Consider the following 23,647-nt stretch of genomic DNA (forward strand, 5'->3'; position numbering starts at 1 on the left):
GTTAGTCAGGGGTGGGGAAACTCCATCCCATGGCACTAATTAGGCCTGCCTGACCATAATTGTCAAGCTGCAGTCACTTGCCCCACCAGGTGGGGGCGCAGGTGAAGTTGCAGCTGGGCCATAAAGAGTTTGGCAGGACTGCCAATCAGTTGCTAGGTGTTATCAGCAAAGCCATTTGCAAGGCACCTTGAAACCCCAACTACAGTGGTACCTAAGAACAGCCCTGTTTACTAACTATTCAGTTTAAGTACTCCGCAAAACCAGACGTAGTGTCCTGGTTTGTGAACTTTACCTTGATCTAAGAACAGAAGCCGAACGATGGAACGGGCACTGGCGGTGGAGGCCTCATTAGGGAAAGCGCGCCTCAGTTTAAGAACGGTTTTAGTCTAAGAACAGACTTCCGGAACGGATTGCGTTCGTAAACCGAGGTACCACTGTATTAGCTGATTTCCAGGGTTTGAGACAAAACGCAGCGCAGGGTTTTCTGCAAGCTCCGAGGATCAGCTGACTGTTGGGGCTTGAAAAGAGCTCTGTGCAGCTGAAATCCCAACAATCAAATTCCGAATTTGCCTGGTGCAGCCAGGGGGCCTGGGGGAAGCTGTTTGTGCCTCCTCCAGCACTTTGAATACAAGCTGCTGCCTGTGAAGAGGAAGAAATGCTCCATTTTCACACAGAAAAAGCAGTTTGTATTTAAAGCTGTTTGAATACAAATGTTTTCACCACAGAAGGGAAAATGGTTTGCTTTTAAGGCTATTTTTCCATCCGCATGACCTGTAAAGAGGCTCCATGAAACCAACTGTCAGCTGATAGGCGGTTTAAATGAGTCTCTGTGATGGCACACTTCAAGTGCCAGTCAGCTGGTTGGCCCTGAAAGCAGGTGTTCAGAGGTTGCTCTATAAGTCATGGTTACAGTGACCACTTTGGAACTCCTTATGATGTCAGGTGATTGACAGATGGGTGGTTCCACCCACCTATCAGTTGAACCATGTTTGTGGGGGAGACAAGGATCTGGGCCACTGGCAAGGTCCTGTTCCCCATCTCATTCTAGGCCAAAAGCCCCTCAGGGTGGAAATCTGTCATTTTATAATTTGAAAAATGCCATGAACATGTGTGGCACTATATAAACGATAACTTTAAAAAATGTTGCCCCTCCACCTACAAACAGATTGTTTTCCTATTTTTATTTACCAACTACCATAGAATTTCAGCAAAAAGTCTATGAGACATTTAGTTTCTTACTGAACATTAGTCAGAAAACCGAAAACAGTCAGTGAAAGATTCATAGTTATGGAAATAAACAAATAAACTTAATGTATTGATCTGGTTTACACTTTCCACCGCAGGAAGAAAATTCACATGAACATCCTTACTTAGAGCCATTAAATTTAAAATGTTTTTCCAAGTTATTACAATAAAAAATGATGGAACGCCCTCCCATCAGATGTCAAAGGAATAAATAACTGTCTGACGTTTAGAAGACATCTGAAGGTAGACCTGTTTAGGGAAGTTTCTTAATGACTGATGTTTTAATGTATTTTTAATCTCCTGTTGGAAGCCCCCCAGAGTGGCTAGGGAAACCCAGCCAGATGGGCGGGGTATAAGTTGTTAATAATAATAATAATAATAATAATAATAATAATAATAAACAACCAATTAATTTTGCTGTTCCTTTACATGACATACCTGCTCTTAGTGGACAGTAAGTGCACTGTGACTATATTTTGTTCTGAATTCTGACAATAATGGTAAAATATGTTTACCTTTTAGCTCCATGTACACCTAAAAGGTGTACTAAGAAATGTGACAGATACTCTAGCACTAGTACAAAGACTCCCTAATATTCTGAGCAACGTTAATACATGGATTGTGATCCATCTGGAGCAGTTCATTTCACTGAGCCTGTGTAATGGCGACCCTTAGATCTCTCCGTTCCAGGTGCTCAAAATACTGATGGAGCTGAACAGGAATAACCATAATATTTGGATACAGTACAATTGATTGACAGGAAGAAATATCAGTACGGTTATTTGGAATAAATCATCTTTCAGACATTGCAGTAATACTATTTTGGTGTTGTCTGGGCTGTACAGATAGGGAATTGCAAAACCTAAATTCAGAACTGCAGCAAGGAACTTGTGCTGCCAAAGTAGAATACAACTCTCATCTCATCTCCCCCTTCTTCTGTTCTTTGCATAGGCTAGACCTGAGGCCTACCTCCTTTATGTTTGTTTGTTTGTTTGTTTGTTTGTTTGTTTGTTTATATTAAAATTTGCATCCTTCCTTGCTCGGCAAAATGTCAGCTCAAGACAGCTTACAGTATCTTAACATAAAAAGATGAATTACCTTCAAAACACAAACTAACAGTAGTAAAAACAGAAAAGTAAAAAAGAGAAAATCCAGAACAATATCAACTAAGGAATGCCTGCTGAAATAATAGTTTTTAATTCCTGCTTTAAAACTATCCTTGAATCCACAAACAATTTTAGGATTGCTTGGGATTCAGAAAACATAATGAGAAGGCAATGAGTTGGGAAACAGGGCACCAATGGAATCATTTTCTGGCCCTGACTTTAATGGTGTAGAGTGTTGCTTGAATGCTCTTTCTCTGTCCCACGGGGATGACTTAAAAGTAAGGAATGTCATGCAGGCTGCATAACATGCAACCCTCCCCCTCCCCAACTGTTCTTGCAATTCACAGTATTTATTTGCGATTGTTTCCTTCCCCATTTTCAGTGATGGAAATCACCTTTCCCAAGCCACATTTGTGAGTCTTTACAGATACTTGTAAATAGCATGTAGTCCCCTCACCCACCTCCATGTTTTAGATCAGAGTACTTAGTTGTGTGTAGGACTTGAGCACACTGTGCTAAATGAATGTGTTGCTGTGGTAAATCTAGAGAGCAGCAGCTTCAGTCTCCCATGTTCGGTGTGTGTGCTGATCACTAGGCATCCTGCCCTTAAGTTAGCTTACAGTGAGGTAAAAATCTCCCGCTGTCCTAGTGGTGGACTTCAAAGCAACGTGTCTGCTTAACCTTCTCCAAAGTTTGCTGCTTTAGATGCAGGCTATCCCTAGTGGTTCTCTTGCCCTCTCTTTGCTGAGTTCGAAGAGGCATTCATAGACGAATTTTACACAGTAAACCAAGCCATGGTTTAAAGCAAATGCATGGTCTCCCAGAGAGGAGATTGTTGCTTCTTTGCTCTTTCTCTGGTCCTGCTGTTGTGCCACTGAGGGCATCTGAACTGAGGTTTGTGATTTGTCTTGCTCCAGGCAAACAGTGAACTGCAGCCAAGTCTAGACCTATGGCTTACTGTTCAAACTGTGGTTTGGACAACACACTAAGCTAAACCATGGCTTAAGTCACCGTGGCACAGCAGCAGGAGGACCGGGAGAGGACCATGAGCCCATACATTCACACTAAACCAGGGTTTGGCTTAGCATTAACTGGTCCATAGTTTCCAAGCTTCCCTTTGTTTTGCTTTACAAAAGTTCATCAAGTGGCGTCCAACGTGTTTCAGGGCTGTTATTTCATGAAAAGAACATGAGCATGGTGGTGTTTCACATGAGCCCTAAAGCTAAATAAATAAATAATAAATAAAAATGCCCCATGGGGTGACCAAGATCCATCTTGTTCTCTCTGATTGGCTACCAACAGCAGCCAATCAGATTTCCCCTTAGAAGCTCCCCAGCAAGACAATATGAAGAGATCCACCCCACCCTCTGGTGATTAGAGAGGGGGGAAGAGGGGGGCAGTTCTAAACAAGGAGGCTGCATGCCTAGTTGCCATGGTGGGAATGTATTCTCTTTGTGTTCATCTAATAATGTTGTGGCATTGCTTAGGAACAGGCCATAGTTCAGAGAAGAGCACATGCTCTGTGTGGAGACGATCCCAGCTTGGATCCCCAGCTTCTCCAAATCAAAAGGATCAGGTGGCAAGTGGCAGATAAGACACCTCACTAGCTAAGATCCTGGAGAGCTTCTGCCAGTCAGACCTGACAGTAGTTGGCCAGATGAACAAATAGTTTGCCATGGCGTAAAGCACGTTCCTGGGCTCAGTGGCCATGGCAAATCCCGTGGCCATTTAGGTCAGTGATTTGTGTGAAGCACCTCAATCTTCTCCATTTCCACAACTTGTTTCAAAAAAGTCCTTTTACTTTCACAGAGTGGAACAGTTCCTCTCTCTTCACTCTGCATGCTTGACAATTTTATAAACTATTCTCATATCCCCAGTTCTTTTTTTTCCTGAACTTAAAAGTTTGGTGTTCTATGTAACTCGTAGTTGAGTTGAGTTGTTTTGCTTACTGTATTCTGCTTTCTGTGTTTATTGGTAATACTGCTCAGAATCTGAGAACTCTTTCTCCAGTCCTCCCCATTTCCTCCTAAAAGGAGCATGGAGAGAGTTCCTTGGCTCACTTTTATCTAGACCCTTTGCTGTGTGCCACTATCTATATATCCATCTGTGTTGGAAATATAGGTAGACTTCAGTTTAGTGCTCAGAATCGTTTGGGACCACTGTAGAAGCAGCAGTTAACCTGCTAATGCAAGTAGACAAGAGTATATTTGAGGGTTAAAATATCAAAACACATCCATAGGTTGTTACATCTAATTTGCTGTGACTGGAAGGCTCTCTGGTGAGATAAAGTAATCTCTGTTTTTAGTCCAAGAGCCTGTTTTTGATTTACAAACCCACTTCCCCCAGAGTGGAATATGTGGAGCTTTGCACAACTCCGTATTTTCCAAGGTTTCTATCATCACCTAGTCAGTCATTCTATATGACTCCCATTTAGCCATCCGTAAAGCAACTTCAAAGGAGAAGGGAAGCTTATAAGCCGCTGCTTATAAGCAAGGTTGAATTCTGTTGCATGAATAATGGAACACCCCTTTACTGCACTAATTGAATTCATATTAGGAAATAATAAGTGTTTAGCACTGATAAATAGCTGGTAGATAACAGAATCGGATCATCTCACACAGAATTACCTGTCTGTAAGTTTTGCTGGCTAAAACTGAACCTTTTTAATGTTCTTTATGTTCAGCAGCCATTTTCAATCAAATATTTATCTTGCCATTCCTTGCAGGAGCTTGGACCAGCATCCACATGGTCTCTCAAGACCACACCTGTTGAGTTTGAGATACAGAACTTTTTTCAGGTGCCTTTCAGATTTTCCCTGGGCCAGATGGAGAGGCCGACCTAACAGCATATGCTTTTTAAAATGGACAGAATTAAGCACACATGGTTCTGCATGCGTGTCATATGACATGTCATTTGTCATGTGTGAGTGTTTGTATCTACCACCAGCCCAGACTTGAGAAAACATTTAGGCTCAGACTTTTTGGCAAGGAAGCTATTGAAGGGCAAGCCACAGAAATGTTCTCCTTCCAGAGGATGCTGTTGACTGGACTTGAAAGATAGGAATGGACTCCAGCTATTTTGGGTTACAAAGCAGCATCTTGACAGTAGCATTTATGCTAGAAATGGACTTCAGAGAGTGTCATCATCTGCAGAAAGTGGCCATAACATTCTTTGTGCACAGAAGGCCCCAGCATCTGCTCTCTAAGAGGCTTTAACTGAGAACATCTTTTCTTGGAGACCTTCTGCCAAAAGAGTAAAGGGCGCGGGACTTTGTGGACCAAGGTTCTGGCCCTGTTTAAGACAGCTGCATATAACCTGACCTGTGTGCTATATAGCTTCAGATATCCTCATCACAAATGTGCCAGTGGCAGCCCAGCTGAATTTATTGTGGTCTAAAAAAAACACACAGTGGATGGGAGCCGAAACTCCCTTTTAGGATAATTTCTGTGTCTTGACATTGCCTGATGGTTCAGCAGTGGAAGCAGCCCTGAACAGCAGCATGCACACACCCAACCAATACCTTTTCCACTTTTGTCTGGGGCCTGAGAGAGGTTTGTTGCTCTGTTAGTGAGCAGCAGCTGTCAGCGATAAGTATTTCGGGCATCACCTGTGTAGGATCAGGGAGGTGTCTGTACATCAAGGTTAGCTGACTGGCGGAAGAGGGGGAAGAGGCACAGGAGGGGGTCAGAGGCCACCTGCTGGGCATGGATCAAAGGGTTCAGAGGTCAAAGAGCACTTGGAGCTTAACCATATCTGTCTGTGGAGTGGCTATTTCAGATTGCAAATCTGAGGGCCATTTTTCATTAAGGCCTCTTTAGTGCTCTGTCAGCCCATGGAATAATAAAATGTGATATCCGCTGTTCACCCCACCAGCTCCAGATTGATTGTTGTCTGCCGTGCTGCAATGATTTGCGGGCATCAGAGGTACACCTTCAATAAGCCCAAAACCGTGCACTTCACACGGAGGCTAGTGCACTCTTCTTCCTGGTGGTGGTTGTGAACATGAACACTAATCTTTTCCCCCCAAGGATGATCATGCACTCACTTGCTGGTGAACCTGGCACAACTAAGCCAAGGTTACCAGATTTTTTTTCAATGAATCCAGAGACACTTTAATTGATTTAATTAATTAATTAATTAAATACTACACGTTCAGGACGTTGATGCCGCAGCTGCCACCTTGACCTCAACCGCCACGTTTCCCCTTCCTCCAAGGCTTCTACCTCCTTTCTCCATGAGCCTGGGCAGCCCCTGAGTTGTTGGTTCTTAAGTGGTGGTGGTGGGGAAGCGGTGCGCGGTGCGTCAGGCATGGAAGGCGGAGAAGGAGGGCTGAGAGTGGCAGTGGTGAGGCTTGGGCAGCGCAATGCCTCCCTTCCCATTGGAGCAGCCCCAATCCTATTCCTACTTGCGTGCAAGCAGGAGGGGGCAGGGATCCCTCACCTGGGAAGGGAGGCTACCTGTTGCCTAACTGAGAGATCCCTGCCCCCTCCTGCTTGCATGCAAGCAAGCTCTGATAGGCAGTGTGCAGCCTCCCTTCACAGCTTAGTTGCTGGGGTCAGGGAAGGTGGAGGTAGCCCGGAAGCTGCATCTTAGAGCCCCTACACCACCATCATTTGAGGACTTCTGAGCAACTCCTGAAGCCAGCCAGAGCTAACTGCTCTGGGCTGCAGAGAGACTGCCACTGCTGCATTTCCCGGAGACCTTAGATGAAATCCGGGGACATTCTGGGGATGGAATTTCTCCAGGGACTTATTCTCAAATCCAGGGACTGTCCCTGGGTAATCCTAAACTAGGCTCATCTCTTCCATTTATTAATAATGTTCTCTTTGCTTTCTCTCGTCAAAGGAGACTTTGAGCTTTCGTTGATAGATTTATCAGCTCAGACTCGTGTTGAGCACTCTGTAGATGGTAGTTTTTGTTGATGAGGGCAAGTTTTCATCAGTGGCACTGAGAATTAAAGGCAGTCTTTGTTAATTATTACATTTTGCTGTTTTGATTCTCAAACAACTGTAATTCAGCAAAAATAAATAAATCAGGTTTGATTCCTGGTGTTATCAAGTCTGGCTGGGAAGGGCTGCTGCCTAAAACTCGGGAATCCATTGGTAATCATTATGGACCAGGGATAGGCAACTCTCAGCCCCTCCAGGTGATATTGGACTGCAACTTGCATCAGCCCTGGCAGGCACGACCAGTGGTTAGGATGATGGGAGTTGCCTTGCACCACATCTGGAGGGCTCCCTATCCCTAGTGGAGGCAGTACTGGCAGTGCGTTCCTAACTTTGGTGTGTTTCTGAATTAGAAAAACCACTGTGTTTGTCAACAACAGAAGGCAGAGTCCAGCTGAAATAGAGCCATTCATTGGGTCTTGGCTGCAGTTCAGACTGCTACATTCATCATCATCATCATAGCCATACTTAATTCTCCAGTTAACTGTAGAAGAATGTCCATCTTACCACAGTGGCAGTATAGGTCAATATAGCCACCAGTTTCATTGCCAGGAGTTACCAGTTGCTGTTAGAAAGAACCATATCTGTTGTTATTCTTCTTTATTTGTTTTAACAACAATTGATGCTAAATAGGAATGGAAGCCCTGAGATTTTCGAATAGCAAACCTGAAGATGACCAAGCACTGAGGCAGATATAAGTGGAGCCCATTTTGGAGCTGCTAGCATCATACAAACCAGGATAGCGTAAATCCTATACCTTGACAGTCACGTTTGCTTGTGATGTTGCATGGAATTCTTAGCTGTAGAAAGGAAGCAAGAACAATGCCATTCTCAGTGCTCCATGATGTGATCTGTTAATTCCTAGCACTCCGCAACATGAAGCAATTCCTTTGAGTTTTTGCAAAACCATTACATTTGTGAAATCTCACAAAAACTTGCCTGCGAAATCAAGGGCTGTGTGGAGCTCATGAACACAGCAACACACAGCACCTGCTGTGATAGTTTACAGGCACAGCATTTCAGACCCACTGCTGCAGTTTGTTTGGGAAGTTAAGAGGTTTTCACAAGTCCAGGTGCCATTTCTAATTTTTATATCTGCCTTTGTTTTTCCCTATTTCTTCCCCTTCAGGAGATACTGCTTAAGTTTGTAAACTCGGTAGTAAACCACATTTTTATAGGTGACAGGGGAAGAGCAGAAAAGGGATCTGAGCGTGGGCAACCAGTGGGTGGGATTTTGTGTTGCGTGAAAAGCGACAGTGCAGAAGGCAGATGCGTCTGACCCGTGATCCACCAGGAAGTTTGACTGTGCTAGTCCTGTGCTAGCACACAATTCCCATGTTACAACATCTCCAGTTATTACTGGTTTGTTTGCAGGCACAAGCTAAAGTGCTGGTTATAACCTACAAAGCCCTCTATGGCTTAGGCCCAGGCTATCTGAAGGAACGTATTCTCCCATATGAACCTTCATGGGCACTGAAAACCTCTTGGGAGGCCCTTCTCTCAGTCCCACCCTCCTCATAGGCACACAGGTGGCTGCTCCCAGGATTTGGAAACCCCTTCCTAATGTGGCTAGACAGATTTCCTTCTCCTTGTCCTTCCACTTTTATTCTGGCAGACTTTGGGGAACTGACTGACTAAACTATAACGACAACAGTCCTGCCCATTCATTTTAATGAGGCTTGCACTGAAGAGCTTCACAGTAAATGCTCCATAGTAAGTGCATGCACACGTGTGCATTTATTATTATTATTATCATTAGTGGTAGTAGTAATTAGATTTGTATACCACCCTGTACCTGCAGGGCAGTTCATTCATGTATGTGCACATGCCATTTTGGGTTTTTCCCTTCAGGCACTAAAATGCCTTGGGCTGGTCCTAAATCTGAATGTCATGCTGTGTGCAAATGGAAGGCTGTTTCAGCCACTGTGGAGTCCTGGCATTACTTTATGCTGCAGCTGAAATTCTGTGGCTGCCCCCTTACTGCCTTTAGTGAGATCCAAATCTGTTTCTGCTGTCAAAGTGTAGGAGGAGGCCTGTTGCCCAACCCCTTTGACCAAACTTCTGGCTTTAGTTAAGTCTTTACCTGAAGACTTTTTTTTTGTTAGGCCTATGAAGAATCATTTGGCTGTAACCGATTATTTTTGTAGTTGTTGCTTAATTTCCCAAGCCAGGAAGGTGCCAGTCAGTTGCTGTGCTGCTTCCTGGCTCCCCAAAGAAGCAAGTCTCCTGCGCTGGATTTGAGTCTATCTGATATGTGTTAAGCAGATGACCTTTTGGTTCTTTGAAGCTGGGGGAGGAAGTGGTGGTGGTGGAAGGCCCTTTTCCATTATTTCATAAGGCAACAATCCTCTTTGAATCTCAAACCACCCCCACCTGTGACTCTGCTGCAAATTATTGGCTGAAAATTCCCAACTTCTAAATATTGGGCACTGTGGGTCATATTAAAAAGATTGTGTTTGCCAAACTGAGGAAAACCAGACCAACAGCTGTCTGTCTGTCTGATTTTCTAAAGAGAAACTTTCACAAAGGTCCCATTGTTTTCAACAGTGTACCCATGTTCATTTTTGTACAAACGCAGCACTGGTCTTAGGAAGGGCTCAAGAGCATTTGACTTCTGAATATCTTAATTCTGTTGTGAACTAGAGAAAACTCTTGAGTAACCTTCAACTTGTAATCCAGCAAGGAGAGGCAACATGGCTCTTGGGATAGCCTGCAACCTGCCCCGAGGCTTCCACCACAGCTTGTGTGCCTGAGCTCTTCTACAGACTGGTCATATCTAAGATAAAAGGGGAGAGGTGACCCATTGCCTCTGCATCTTAAGACCATTGGAACAGAGAAGAGAGGAGGAGGTTGGGAGATAACCAGATGAACATTAAGCCAAGATGCCGTTGATTTAGGGTGGCTGACAACATGTGTGTTTGAGCTTCAGAAAACATGATGTGACAGTTTGATATAGCAGGGAGAGAACAGGGATCTGGCAAGAACTAAGCAGATGTTATGTAGGGGTCAATAGGTGTTAGGCTTAAGTAATGACATTGTCCTTTTAACTTCTTCATTTTCAGAAAGTCCGAAACATGGCCCTGGAAGATGTGGTCGTCCTCAACGTTGACACTAACACACTCGAAACTCCTTTTGATGATCTTCAGAGCCTGCCAAATGATGTGGTGAGTGCAGTGGTCAAGGGTGAGGACAATGTCTTTGTGTAGTCTGCTTCTGCTCCTCCATCTTCAATCCTCAACTGGTCCTGAGAGACAGTGGAGCAGGGGAGGAGGGGGAGAAAGAGGGGGGGCAGCCCTTGACTCTCCACCAGCCGGACCTCTCTCTCCCTCCTCCTGCACTCTGTTCTTCACCCTCCAATCCTGCGGCTTCTCCTGCCTCTGGCTCTCGGCTCCTGGTTGTTACAGGCTCCCCCAAATCACTGATCTCTTCTTTCAAGTCAGTCTCCACCCCCACCCCCCTTCTCCAAGTGCCCACTCCTCATTATCCAGCCACCACTACTCAGTGTCCAGCCAGTCTGCAGCACCTTCCTTATTTGTGTGTTCCATTGCTTTGGCTGTTGCTCTGCCCCTTGTGGGGCTGGCTGCCAATTTCCCCAACCAGTAACATGGCTGATGCCACTGCTTCTCCCCGTTCCATGATGAAAGACATCCAGATCATCTTGAAGCCGCAATAATAACCACCCCACTGATTCCACCACAGGCTTCCACAGCAGACCAGCACTGGGAAACCTCCAGATGTTTTTGGACTCCCACTACTGTTAGCCCAAAGCGCCATGTCCAGTGGTCAGGGATGATGGGAATTGTAGTTCAGCAATTGGGGAGAGGGATGTCACAGGTTGCCTACCCATCCTATAGAGATAGGGAGCCATCCAATTCTAAGCCCTCTTCCAGAGTGGAAACCTGGCTGTGAGCTTTGACACTGCTGACAATAAACACAGCACCTTTTCCTAATATGAGCACAATCCTTGTGAAGTAGGCGATTATTCTGGATTTCCCATTAGGCAAGTACCTGAGTCTTTCCTAAAGCTGCTTCATTTCCAGCTGGACTGAGCTTTGAACTGGGGTCTTCTTCCATAAGTCTTTAACTGCTGTGCTTCACTGGTTCTAATTGCTGCGTACCTTACTTTACCCTCTTGCAATACTTAATTTTCATTTTTATCCTCACAACCACTCTGTGGAATAAGTTAGGATGGGGGGTGGTGGCATGCCTCAAGGCCACCCAGTGATCTTCTTGACTGAGCAGGCCCTTGAACCTGCATCTCCCTCACCTCCAGCTCAGGGCTCTTGCTGTTGCGCCACAATGAGTGTGTTGCAGTGCCTTGGGAGGAAGCTGCAACTGGTGGTCAAGAGGTCACGACTCCCTGCTTTTTTCTAAGCACAATGAGCTCCTCCCTGGTTTCCTTCTGTGCAGTGAAGGTGCCAGCTGATGTCCCCCTTCTTGGAGTAGGGGCTGGATCCAGGCCCTTGCACCCAGGGATATGATTTGTCAACAGTCAAGTGAAATATTTGATTTTATGGGACCTCATGAAAGGAGCCGTTGCGAGAAGGCAGCAGAACATCATAAGAGACTTTGCCAAATAAACCCCAAATTGAGAGCTTTGGAATGTCATAAATTTTAAGAGAGTTCCTTCCGTTCATTTATTTCCTTTTATAACACAAGAGAGCTGCATTTCACTAGTTAAAGCTTACTGATTTGGGTTTCTGTGGGTCTGCTTGAAGGCTATGCTTTTTTATTATCAGCATCATCATCACCATCATTACTGTCATCTTTTGTTATTCTTGTGGTGCTTGTTTTGGAAGGATGTTTGGGGCATCGCAGAGGAAGTGCTGGCAGCAATTTCCATTTAACCAGCTGGAAACATATGTGTACACAGCCTGGGGTTTCCCCCACCCCACCCCAAATTCAGTTGGGTTTTAATAGCATCTGTAACAAAGCTTTAACTAGCATCCTCTTGCTTTGAGTAATTAGTGTCTTCTGACATGCCCACTGTTGTTACGTTAGGTACCCAGATAGGGAAGCTTTCTCCTCCGCCTTGAGACTGTTCTCCATTCTGGCTTTGACCACTAGAGAGCAGATATCTTGCTTCTGCTTGTAATTGGATTTCTGTCAAGTGTTTTCATGCTTCATGTGTTTGGAACTCAGCCTGGATCACATGGTTCCTGGCTGCTGGGGTATGTATAAATCCGAACTTTCACACACTTCTTTTTCCCCTGGGGGGAGCAATGGGGTCTGTATCAACTTGCATCCCCTGGGCTCGTGCCTCAGGAAAGCCATTGAGATGTGTTGAAGGCCATGTATATGGAATCACCCATGTGCAACATAGATGCAAATATTTCCCAGGACTAAAAATGCCATCAGCTTACGGAAACGCTGAGCGTTTTGTGAAACTCCTGAGATCACCATTGATGAACTGATGTTTGCTTGGGCTGGGTTGAAAGGGAGCTGCTGGCATCTTGCAATACAACTGCACATCGTGTACCAAACACCAGGCAACCTGCGTCATGACAGCAACCCCAGTCTCAAAGGGAAAAAACTCTTCCAGTGAGGAATGAAAACCCAGTTTCATGACCTCTCCAGTTGCCCAGCACCTGACCAGGGATGCAGTTGGCAGTCACCCAGCAGTGCTTGAATTCTTGCTGAACTTGCATGTGTGAGTGTGAGCCTTTGGTTATTCAGAAAAATGGCTCCATTTCACGTGCTCCGTTGGGGCCTGAGCTTTGTCAAAGGAACTTCCATTATTCCTGGGGTTTGCGCTGGGAGCTGTCCCAGTTCCTGCCTTGCCTCACCTGGCCTGAGCTGCTGCCTGGCCCCTGAGGATTATCTGCTGCCTGGGGTTGGAGTCTGCATCACACACACCCCTTCCTCATACCTTCTTCTGGAATCTTCGGGTGCAAAGCCTGTGTGCTTTGCACCTCTGAATCTTGTATTCACCTATAGGCAGGAGCATACCTGCCTCCTGAGAAGGCATCCTACGAGGCCAGGCCGGTCGTCCCTCTGCCCCAGGTTCAAAAGATTTTTGTAATTTTTTATTTTTTTAATTACTACTTTTGGTTAAGAACAGGACAGGCTACCTGTCGCTATGCGGAGAGGTGAAGAATGCAGCCATTTGTCCCTATTTATACTTTCGATTCGTTGTGTGAAGAGCACCTTTGGGTGCCATTAATCTTTCTTTAAGCTACCAACTTAATTGATTTTAAACATTTACATCCCACCTTTCCGTAATTGATTTCAAAAACAGTTAACTGAAGTCAAAACAATTAAACCACATGCATCAATTAAAAAGCAGCTTTAAAAAAAAACAAGACTATCATCAGAAATTCAGCAATGAACAGCAAAGGTAATATTAAAATGTTTCCTTTTAAGAATTCAGCAGAACAGAACAGGGTTCACATAGCATCTAAGAGCAAATAAAGTAGGCAGCAGGTGAGTGTCTGCATGGGAAGAATCCTGTTATTAGGGTGCCTTCATTGCAAAGGCCCAGCCCCCAGTTGGCAGCCAGCAATCTGCTTAGGGCAGGGGCTTTGGTGGTGAAAATTGTACCACTGGGTGACTTTTTCATGCCCTTATAAAACTTTGCATCAGTGACTGAGAGGAATTCAGGTTCCTTACTCGGACACACATACCCTCACAGGTTTCATCTAGAAGTGGCATGCTATTTTGGGAACATAAGAGATGCGCTCTCTTTTTTGGAAAGCGAGTTTCAGATGAGAGATGAACAAAGTTGGGGATTTCTTGGAGGAAACACACCACACAAAGCACCAGACCCTTTAATCAACAATGTTTCAGCGCCTCAAAATGTTACTCGAGATCAGCTCTTGTGAACAGGCTAATTGGCTTGTGATTATTTTATTCTGTCAGTGAAGTATCCCGTCTTCTTATTTATTAGTATGGCCTTAGGAGGAGGAAATCTCTCTCTCTCTCTCTCACACACACACACACACACACATGAATATTTGCTTTTTCATGTTGTGGGCATTTAAACTTGCTGAGTGGGTCACATGAGTGCAAAGCTTCTGTTTTCTTGATTTTTTTAAAAAAGTAACTTGCATTTATTTATTTTTTCCCCTTTCTGATATTGTGTTTTGCAAAGGAATGTGTTTTTCTTGCTTTATTCATGTTGACAACTAAAAGCCTTGGATCTAATTAAAAGAATTTCCACTCGCACCTCTACTGAACCATTTCATTATGCTGCACTGCACAGATTGCATTTTGAAACATGGTGATAGCTTAAGCCTGACCTTTAATCCTGAGCTGCCAAGAGTATAAAAATCTTCTCTAAAAACACTTCCAGGATTGGCTGCGTGTTTCTGTGCCTGCCTTGGTAAGAAGCAGCCTCTGTGTGTAGCGGCTACCGTCCGAGTTGGAAAATATGCTTCCTTTTGCTTAAGCAGAGCAGCTGAGCACTGGGTGCCTGTCTCAGCTTGTGGGCAGCATTTCCCCAGAAAGGGGGGCAGTGGGGCGGGGGGGGGACACTTTTGGCAGCTGCCCTCTTCTTTGACTTGGGACTCCAAGCAGAGAGGGCTTGATTTCTGCCAGGAGCTGAACCCCAGAAGCTTGTTTTCTCATTCGTAATCCAGTTTGTTTTATTTTTATTCTGTAAGCCACCTTATTAGGACTGGGCCCTAATAAAAGGCAGTCTAAGAATTTGTATGTGAAATAAATAATCAGCTGATTTCAGCTCTGGAACGTGTAAGGTAAAAGTGAAGGAGAGAGGGCCCCTGGGCCTTTGCAGTGTGCCCTTTTACTCAATGCAGAGCAAGGACAGCTGATGGTCACCACACATCTGTCAGCTGCCAAGAGCCAAGTCCCTGCAGAGAAAGTTGGTTCCCACATTCCGAAGCACCAGACCTGGAGCTTTCGGTGCTTAGGGCTGGAAATGAACTTTGACCTGAGCTTCCTCCCCAGCATGCCATTTGCTGGCATGGACAAGGACTAGCAAAGGGTGTTTAGGTTGTTGAGACCTGTGCTGAGTTGGGGGGGTTATGTTTCAGGTCACAGAGTGGAAGACATTGGCTTTTAAGGCCTCTGCGCGGACAGTGTGGGGCTTGTGCTTTACCCAAAACTGTTCCTTCTATCTCTTTAACACCTCATAGAATGCACACTTTAGTGCTTTTTGCTTTTTTTTAGTTTACAGAAAGGAAAATGCAACTCTTGGGGGAGGGGAGCAAGGAGAAAGGGAAACATACTTTTTTTGTTAGTAAATGCTTTATTTACTTCTTTTTTCCTCCATAGTTGTACAAAAAGTAACGCAGAACTGCCCTTTTGCTAAATGAATCAGTGAGAAAGAAGTGGCCATTCTGCTTTGCTTTATGCTTCTGGAGTAATCTTGGTACCTCCCCAAAATGTCCAATGTGGTGGTCCTCACACAACCAAAAGTTGCATCAAATATGACATTTTTTGCAGTTGCTTTCCGCTCAGACAGGAATCCCTGATTTAGATTTGCGGGTTAAAGTCCTCTCTGTTTAGCTATTATCTTAAAACATGCAGAAGACTAGAGCTCTGAAGCAAAAGAGTTTCAGCACCTGTTTCTGGGGTATCTATCTTAGATGCTAAGAGTTGTATACTTGTGAGTATCATCAGAAAGAAATGAGTCCCCTGTGGAACCTGCTGGTAGTCTTCCCCCGCTCCCAGGAATCATCTCTCTGCAAGGTGCATAGACAGTCTGGACATTTGCTAAATGCTTCAGTAATCCTTGCCAGGTGCTGTGCTGGTCAGGCACTGGTTTCCCCACTCCCTCTGCCACTGGAGCTGCTGGTCAGAACAGGAAGTTGTAGGCAGTTCAAGCCTCAGCCAACATGACGTCAGTGGGCCTTTCTCCTACCACCCCTGCTATGAAGATCCAGGATCTGCTACACTCCCTCAGTTTAGGCAGTGCAACACAGAGGATGCCAGCCAGGCTAATCACTCTGCTTCTTCTTCTTCTTCTTCTTCTTCTTCTTCTTCTTCTTCTTCTTCTTCTTCTTCTTCCTACTACTACTACTACTACTACTACTACTACTACAATTTATATACTGCCCTTTATGTGAAGATCCCAGGGTGATGTATGACGTTAAAAACATAATTTACATAGCATAATACCGTATTTTTTTGCTCTATAAGATGCACCAGACCATAAGACGCACCTAGTTTTTGGAGGAGGAAAACAAGAAAAAAATATATTCTGAATTTCAGAAGCCAGAACAACAAGAGGGATCGCTGTGCAGCGAAAGCAGCAATCCCTCTTGCTGTTCTGGCTTCTGTGATAGCTGCGCAGCCTGCATTCGCTCCATAGGACGCACACACATTTCCCCTTACTTTTTAGGAGGGAAAATGTGAGTCTTATAGAGCAAAAAATATGGTAATAAAAGACAATTTTAAAAATCACAGAAAAAACTCATAACAGTACCCACACATTTTAAAAGGCCATAGATGGTTTAATAGTCAAAGGCTTAGGTAAGAGGGATCTAAAGCCATGTAATGTTGGTGCCAGGAGAGCCTCTTTGGGGAGAGCATTCCACAAATGGGGAGCCACCACAGAAAAGGCCTTATTATTGTGCTGCCACCCTCGAACCTCTTGGGGAAAGGGGACATTTAGGTCATGGCCAGGCACTCAGGTCCAATTCAGGCAGGTATATGTGAGAGAAAGAAGTCCCTTCTACTTCTTTGTCTTTCCCCCCTTTCTACTAACTTAAATGGTGCACATCTTCATTGTAGCCACCCCTGACATGCCTCATGGCTAATCAAGATAAGCCCCTGCTACTCTTTGTGGTGTTGCCTTATGTTCAGAGGCACCTTCATGAGTTCAGCTGAAGTCCTCCTCCCTGGTAAGGCAGAATGCTAGTTCCTGCTGTGCTTCAAAGCTTTGGGAGAACCCTCTGCTCCAGTTGGATCGGGAGAGGATTTTGCCAGTTGACCTGTTCAGCGGTTGGCATTAATTGAAACCGCAATCTAGCACCTTATGATAGAGAGTGGCAGGAGGTGGCTTGTGTTCAGTATTGGAGCTAGTAAACCCCTGGGGCCAGCTGTAGTTCCCCCAAACCTCTTACCACATAGCCAAAGAAGGGAGCACAGCCTGTAGAGTTGACCCCCAGAATCCTAAACATCCTTCTCATCCTCCTCATCTTCTGTTATTTGTAAATGGCCAGTGTGCTACAGCCATGGCTACAGCCATGCAGATCTTGAGGAACTCAGTTGTTAAGACACAGAAGTTCTCTCTGCAAAGCCTGCCCCCTCTGCCCGTGCAGCCTCTCCCAGGTCTTCCATCCTTTAATCTACTTCTGTGCTTCAGCTGCGTAACTCAGTTGCACGAAGGAGGAACAGGTAGGAGAGCAGTTTTTTCCATTGGTGGGAACACTTCCGGTCTCAATCCGGAATGCCCCAAATGTGCAGTCACCACCTTTGTAATGGTTGCAGATGTTCAAAGGCACAGTGTTGCTGTTTTTTTAAGAAAACAGTATAAAGTCAGTGGCCATTTACTGGGGGGGGGGTGCTCTATGAGTGAAGCTGGGGCTCAGTGAGGCAATTACAAAAGTGTGCATTAATATACAAAATACAAAATGTAATCCTTGATTACATTAGAAAGAAGATAACTACTTTCTCTCAGCTACACTATGTAGATATCTAAATGCCAAAAAAGACATTTAAATCATCTAGCCCGACTATTTTAGCTAGAGCATAGAGCACGATAATGAATGAACAGGAACCTCTGGTTTGTACCTGGAACACCAAAGGCACATGATTCAGGTAACCTTGAACGCTTGTGTTAATTTTGAGAATTTGTCAGTGTAGGAAGGTGTGCAAGTTGATATTGCTCAGTTACCATCATGGAGTACTTCTTTGTGTAAATGGTAATGAGACTGTTAGGTCTGTGTTCACCTGAAGTGCAGCTCTGTGAATTGGAGGCAATTAAACACCTCCAGGATGAAAGAGAAAGGGCAGTGAAGGTTAAGTGAGGAATAATCTGATGCACAGGTAGGGAGAGTCTTTGAGAAGTGAGGAAGTAAAGAGCTGCTTCCAAGGATGAAGATGTTGTCGTTGTCAATGAGCATTGCACTTTATCTTTCATGGTGGAGCAGGATAATACCCCCTGCCTTTTAAAGAAAGGCTTTCCTTTATAATTCATTCGTCGCAACCAGGAATTTCCCCCTCTCCCTCAATATTTGCAATGGGCAAAACTCTCTTACCTCTGCTAAAAATACTTTGCAAGATGTTGTGAGGATCAGTAACTTAGGAATTGTAAAGCGCTTCATTCATTCATTTAAAATTTTGTTTCCTCACCTCTGTCCAAGCCTGAGGTGATTTACAGCTATTTAAAAACTTTAAACACACACAGCATAAAGTTAACTATGATTTTTTTAAAAAAATTCCCACTATGCATTCCCAGAAGAGCAAATTTGTTCCATTTTGCTCCATTGGTGACAGCTTTCATTAACTGGCTAATAGTGCAATCCTGAATGTGTTTACTCAGAGGTAAATCCCACTGACTTCAGTAGGACTTAGTTACCGGTACATTTAAGATGGACGCCAAATGCTCTCCCCTGAGAGGCCTCCTACACTTCTCCTTTCCTCAAATGGATGGACTCTGTGATTCCTTTTGAGGACGTCATTCCAAAGCCTTAGGGCCACGGCAGTAAAGGACCTGATCCTGACTCACAGTGGTCAAAAGTTTGTGAAGCAGAGTCCTTGGTGGTGATCTTAATAGTCAGGGAGGGTTTGTGTCTCTTCCCTGGCCCAGCCCAGTCTCTCCTGTGCTGACAGCCGCGATTCTTCTCCAGTCCTGATCTCCTGTCCCTTTTAATCAAGAGTGGAGCAGAGCCAGCAATGAGAACTGTTGCTCTTTATAAATAATAATTATTTTTGCCATTAATATTATGTGATAGAAGGCATTATCTTTCCTTCAGTATTGAGATAAAAGCTAATGAATGTGAAGCATATTTCTAGCGGCGCAGTTCCCTTCCTCTCTCTGACCATGGCCACCCCCACCATCAGTGTCCCTTCGCCGCCTTGCTAGTATGTGCAGTCTCTCAGCTTGTGTTTCTTGAAAATAAACCCTCCTTGTGGCCCATGTGCTTCCAGGTCTCTGCATTGAAGAGCAGGTTGAAGAAAGTCTCCATGACCACAGGCGATGGTGTGGCCAGGGCGTTCCTGAAGGCCCAGGCTGCTTTCTTTGGGAGCTACAGAAATGCTCTGAAGATCGAGCCCGTAAGTTGCCTGCCGCTCTTTAGCACAGAGCTCTATTCTCCACAGGTTGCATTGGTTTGGGTTATTTATTTATTTTGGTTAAAACTCTCTCACACACCAACACACAAAAATGTATGCACACCGCTTTTTGCCAGAGAAATATATCCGAAGCAGTGTGCAAAAACAGTAAAACACATCATCAGATAATAATAACAATATACAAGCAAAGGAATTCTGCGCAACATCCACTGAAGGCAGGTTTATGTGCTGGAGTAATATTAATAAGGAAGGCTAGGGTGAACAAATATTTATTTCTTGCTATTATTATTTAATTTAGAAAATGTATAATACGCGTCCTGTTAAAAAATGCAAGCAGTGTACAGATACAATTATAGATTAAGCATGGCTGAAATCCACAAATTGAAGCAAACTCACATAAAATCTTCATCATTAAAATAAGGGTTTAAAAAAAATTGTAGAGAAGTTAACATAGCTAGTGCATGCCTGATTTCTGGTTGTGTGGTGCTGTAGAGCTGGTGTTTGGCCACTCACTGCCACTGTGGCAAAGCTTTTGCATTTTCTTGAAGGTGCGGCAAGCAGGACGGAAGGATGGGGTGTAAGTATTAGAGTGTCAGAGTGAGAGGGAGAACCCAGTGAGTAAACAGGAATCTCCAAAATAGCTGCTGGGGGAGCAAAGGGCAAATATCCCCAGACTGCACTTAGTGCAAACAAACAAGCAGCCACAGAGGGGCTCCAGAACAGAGGGGTTTTGTGGGGGGGGGGGCTCTTGGCAAGGGTGGTGGGAGGAGGCATTTTCAGCCACATGGGGTTTCATGGAATTGATCAGAGACCCATGCAGAATGCATGCAACGCAAACAAGCCTGCATGGATCCCGGAGTGCTCATCGCCCATCCAGTATTTGAGAGAACGGAATAAGAGCCTGGGGTCCACCTGTGATTCTCCATTAGCACGTAACAAATTATTTGTGCTTCTGAAACAACAAAAAAAGAGGAAATGGTTTATCTTAATTCCTCCTGGGAGCACGTGTCGCTCTCGCCCTTTCTCTTAATTGCTCGAATAAAATGCTGTTGAATCAGCAGGACGTTCTGAGTTTATTTTCCTCCTGCATAGCGTGGAGTGTACCTCTGACACTGAATATAAGAGCAGATGTATTCGTGTGTGTGCGTGCGTGTTTCTATATGGCTCATTAAAATGTCAGGTGTAAGCATTATGCTTCTCAAGTCCCAGCTGCAGCTTTAATTCCCAGCCATGTAAATCGGAGCTCAAGCCACACGGAGGCTGCTGAACTCTTAAACCTCCCTCATCCATGGCAAGCAGCAACCAACCTCTCTCCTTCCTGGAGGCAGTTCATTTGTGTTCCCCGATGCTCCTCCTGCTGGTTGCCTGGCAACTTGAGGAGGGTGGGTGCCCATACTGTTTGGGGTAAGTGGGGATTAGCCAGCCAGATAGATTTATGGTAAATACAGATAGCCGCTTCCTGGAGGACTCCTCACTAGGCACTGCTCAGGAGGCAGGCTGCCCCAGAGGAAGGCTTGGAACAGGCTCTGCCTGACCCTTCACCTTCTCAAAATTTGCTCCTGGGCAGAGTGGCTTGTGGCAAGAGAAACGGCAGAACCTCTGTTTCAAATCCTTATCCCCGAATCTGTGATGTTCTACACATTGAAAGGAGGGCATTCTGGTCTTGCTTGGAGTAGGGAAGGGGACGCAGGCTTCTTGTTGACTTTGCTGGGATGCTCATGGCAAGATGTGTCCTGTTTGGATAGAGGGACTTGGGCCCAAAGGGGCTTGCGCGGGAGAACTCCATGGTGAATCGTGCCCTTAGTTTGCATGATAACTTAAATCGGGTTTAGTGGCAGTTTGGGAAAGGCAGGCCGCCTCGCTCTCTTTCCCTCTCTAGGTCAGTGAAGCCAGCAGTCTGAACTGAGCTTTCCTAAAATAAGACAGGAATCATTTTTTGCCCCTCGCGGTTGAAGGCAAGTCGGGCGAGTGCCACTCCGTAAATACAACTCTGCGCACTTTGCTTTCTAAGCTGTGAAATGTTAAAGGTTAAAAAGTGATTTCAAGCATTCTTCCTCATAAATAGCCATTTTAATTACTTAATAGTGTGGCGATTAAAATATTTATAGCCTTATTGCGCGCTGGTGGTGGAAGGAGACACTGGGCAGCCCCAAAGTGTCCGCCAGGAATGTGTGGTGCTCTTTCCTAGAGTGACACCTAGTGGCCAGAGGCGGCAGCACTGTGTCCAGTTCTCTGTACAGTAGACGTGGCTCTTGCTGCTGTTCAGAGCCAAGCATAACCTTTTCCTTTAAAAAAAAATGAGCAAGTCTGTGTGTTTTGGGATCAGGCAATTAAGTAAATGCAGCTAGAGATCTGCAGCCAGAAGTTTGGCTAATAAATTCATAGGTTCCCATTTGAGGCTTTGGGGTCCCAGCCTACCCCAGAATTCCCCAGCCCTCAACCTGCCCATCCATTTCCTTCCTGCCCCTATATAGTGCCCCTCCTACATCTCCGCATGAATATTCCTCGCAGCCTCCCTCCCTCCCTGACCCTCAAATCCCTGCCTAGACCTTTATTTCGCTTCCCCCTGCTTCCAGTGCTTCAAAGGGCTCCTCGGGGTGGCTTGTTCATTGAGCATGCATCCTGATCTGCTTGCACAGAGTTCAGACTGTATCCAGTTCTTGCTGAGCATTTCTTCCGATTTGTTTGTGCTGCTTTTATCCATCTTTCCATTAATCATTTGATCACCCCACACTTCTCAGTACTTCTCTGTATCCCTTTCCTAACCACAAGAGTTCTGTGGGGTTTTGTGTTTTGCTTTGTTTTAAATAAGTTGATTTGTTAGGGCAACACAACTTTAATCCACTGGAATTTTGCAAACCTAAACCTTCAACATGTGCTTGAATCCCTCTTGCGAAATGCAGACAGTCTGGAGCAGGGGACTGAGTCCAATTGCAGACGTCACAGGACTCAGAAATAGCCTTGTGTGGAACCCTGGAGAACTGATTCTGTTTAGCATAGACAAAGCTGAGCTAGATGTATATAAACGTTCTAATGTTGTGTAAGGTTGTTTCATTCTTCTGCCTGTCTACCATACAGCTTTTCCTGCCCCTAGTGAGGTTTTCCCTAGTCAACCGGGCAAGGTTGGAATATGGGTTAAAATTGGATGCAGAACAGAGGCAGGTGATACTGGTTCCGAATGGTCGCAGGTTAGATGGAGTCTCCCTGACTGTGAGTGATGCAGGTTCTCTGATTTTCTGGAGAAGCAGTTTGGAGTTACTGCCTGGAGTGCCATTCCCCATCCTTAGCTCACTGGAAGGCATTCCCATTTTATGGACAGGTCAAAAAGTGGAGCATTGATCTGCCATTTTGTGATTTTTCTGTTTCATTGGAGGTTTTCAAGCAGAGGTTGGATGGCCATCTGTCCTGGATGCTTTAGCTGTGGTTCCTGCATTGCAGGGGGTTGGACTAGATGACCCCCAGGGTCCCTTCCAACTCTACAAATCTATTATTCTATGATTATTTGCAATGTGCTTGCAGTCAGGCTGCCCTTGAAGATGACACAGACGCATCAGCTACTGCATTTTCAGCCTGTTTGATGCCACTTGTGCTGGCTACTGAGTTGCCTGTGGGCCCGATTTGAGGGTCTGCCTTTGACTCTGGAAGCTTTGCACCCTCAAAGACCATCTCCCCCTGCTCGCCTGTTGAGATCCAGTCAAGAAGCTTAATTGTCTTTGTGCTGTCTTTAACAACTGCGGACACTGATATATCAGAGCAGGTCTTATACTATCGTTGCTCCAAAGCTATGGAAACTTACTCCAACAAAAGCTAGGCCTGCTGCCTCAACTTTCTTTTCATAAACATTGCAAAACTTTTGAAAAATAGATTAGCATTTGGTTGAAGCTTTTCTGCGGCTGTTATTGTCCTGATCTCTTTATTCTTCTAATGCTTTACTGTTGCCTGTATTTTAAATTGTTGGTTGTAAACTGCCTTGAACACCAGAAAAGTGATATATAAATATTTTTTATATCTACCCAATTTGGCCTTGCATTCATCCCCCAAAACCTCTTCTTAATATTCTGTGCCATTGTTGAAGCTTTCCATCAGAGGATCTCACACTTTTGGAAAAGTTTTGTGATTTCACACCGCTCAGGCAGACAGCAGGTAGGTTTT

At 44.9% G+C, this 23,647-nt stretch overlaps 1 protein-coding gene across 9 annotated transcripts in view; it reads left to right on the forward strand.

The window, feature by feature from the left end:
• The window catches only part of DENND1A (DENN domain containing 1A), a 270,241-nt gene that overhangs the window by 177,976 nt on the left and 68,618 nt on the right, over nt 1-23,647 (forward strand). For all 9 annotated transcript variants that reach the window (XM_080990837.1, XM_080990841.1, XM_080990839.1 and 6 more), the window contains 2 exons: nt 10,360-10,461; nt 19,352-19,477. In XM_080990837.1, coding sequence (XP_080846963.1) covers nt 10,360-10,461; nt 19,352-19,477 — 228 coding nt within the window. The remainder of the gene's footprint in view (nt 1-10,359; nt 10,462-19,351; nt 19,478-23,647) is intronic.

This window comes from Podarcis pityusensis (genome assembly GCF_964106645.2).
Source record: "Podarcis pityusensis genome assembly, chromosome: Z".
Lineage (NCBI taxonomy): Eukaryota > Metazoa > Chordata > Lepidosauria > Squamata > Lacertidae > Podarcis > Podarcis pityusensis.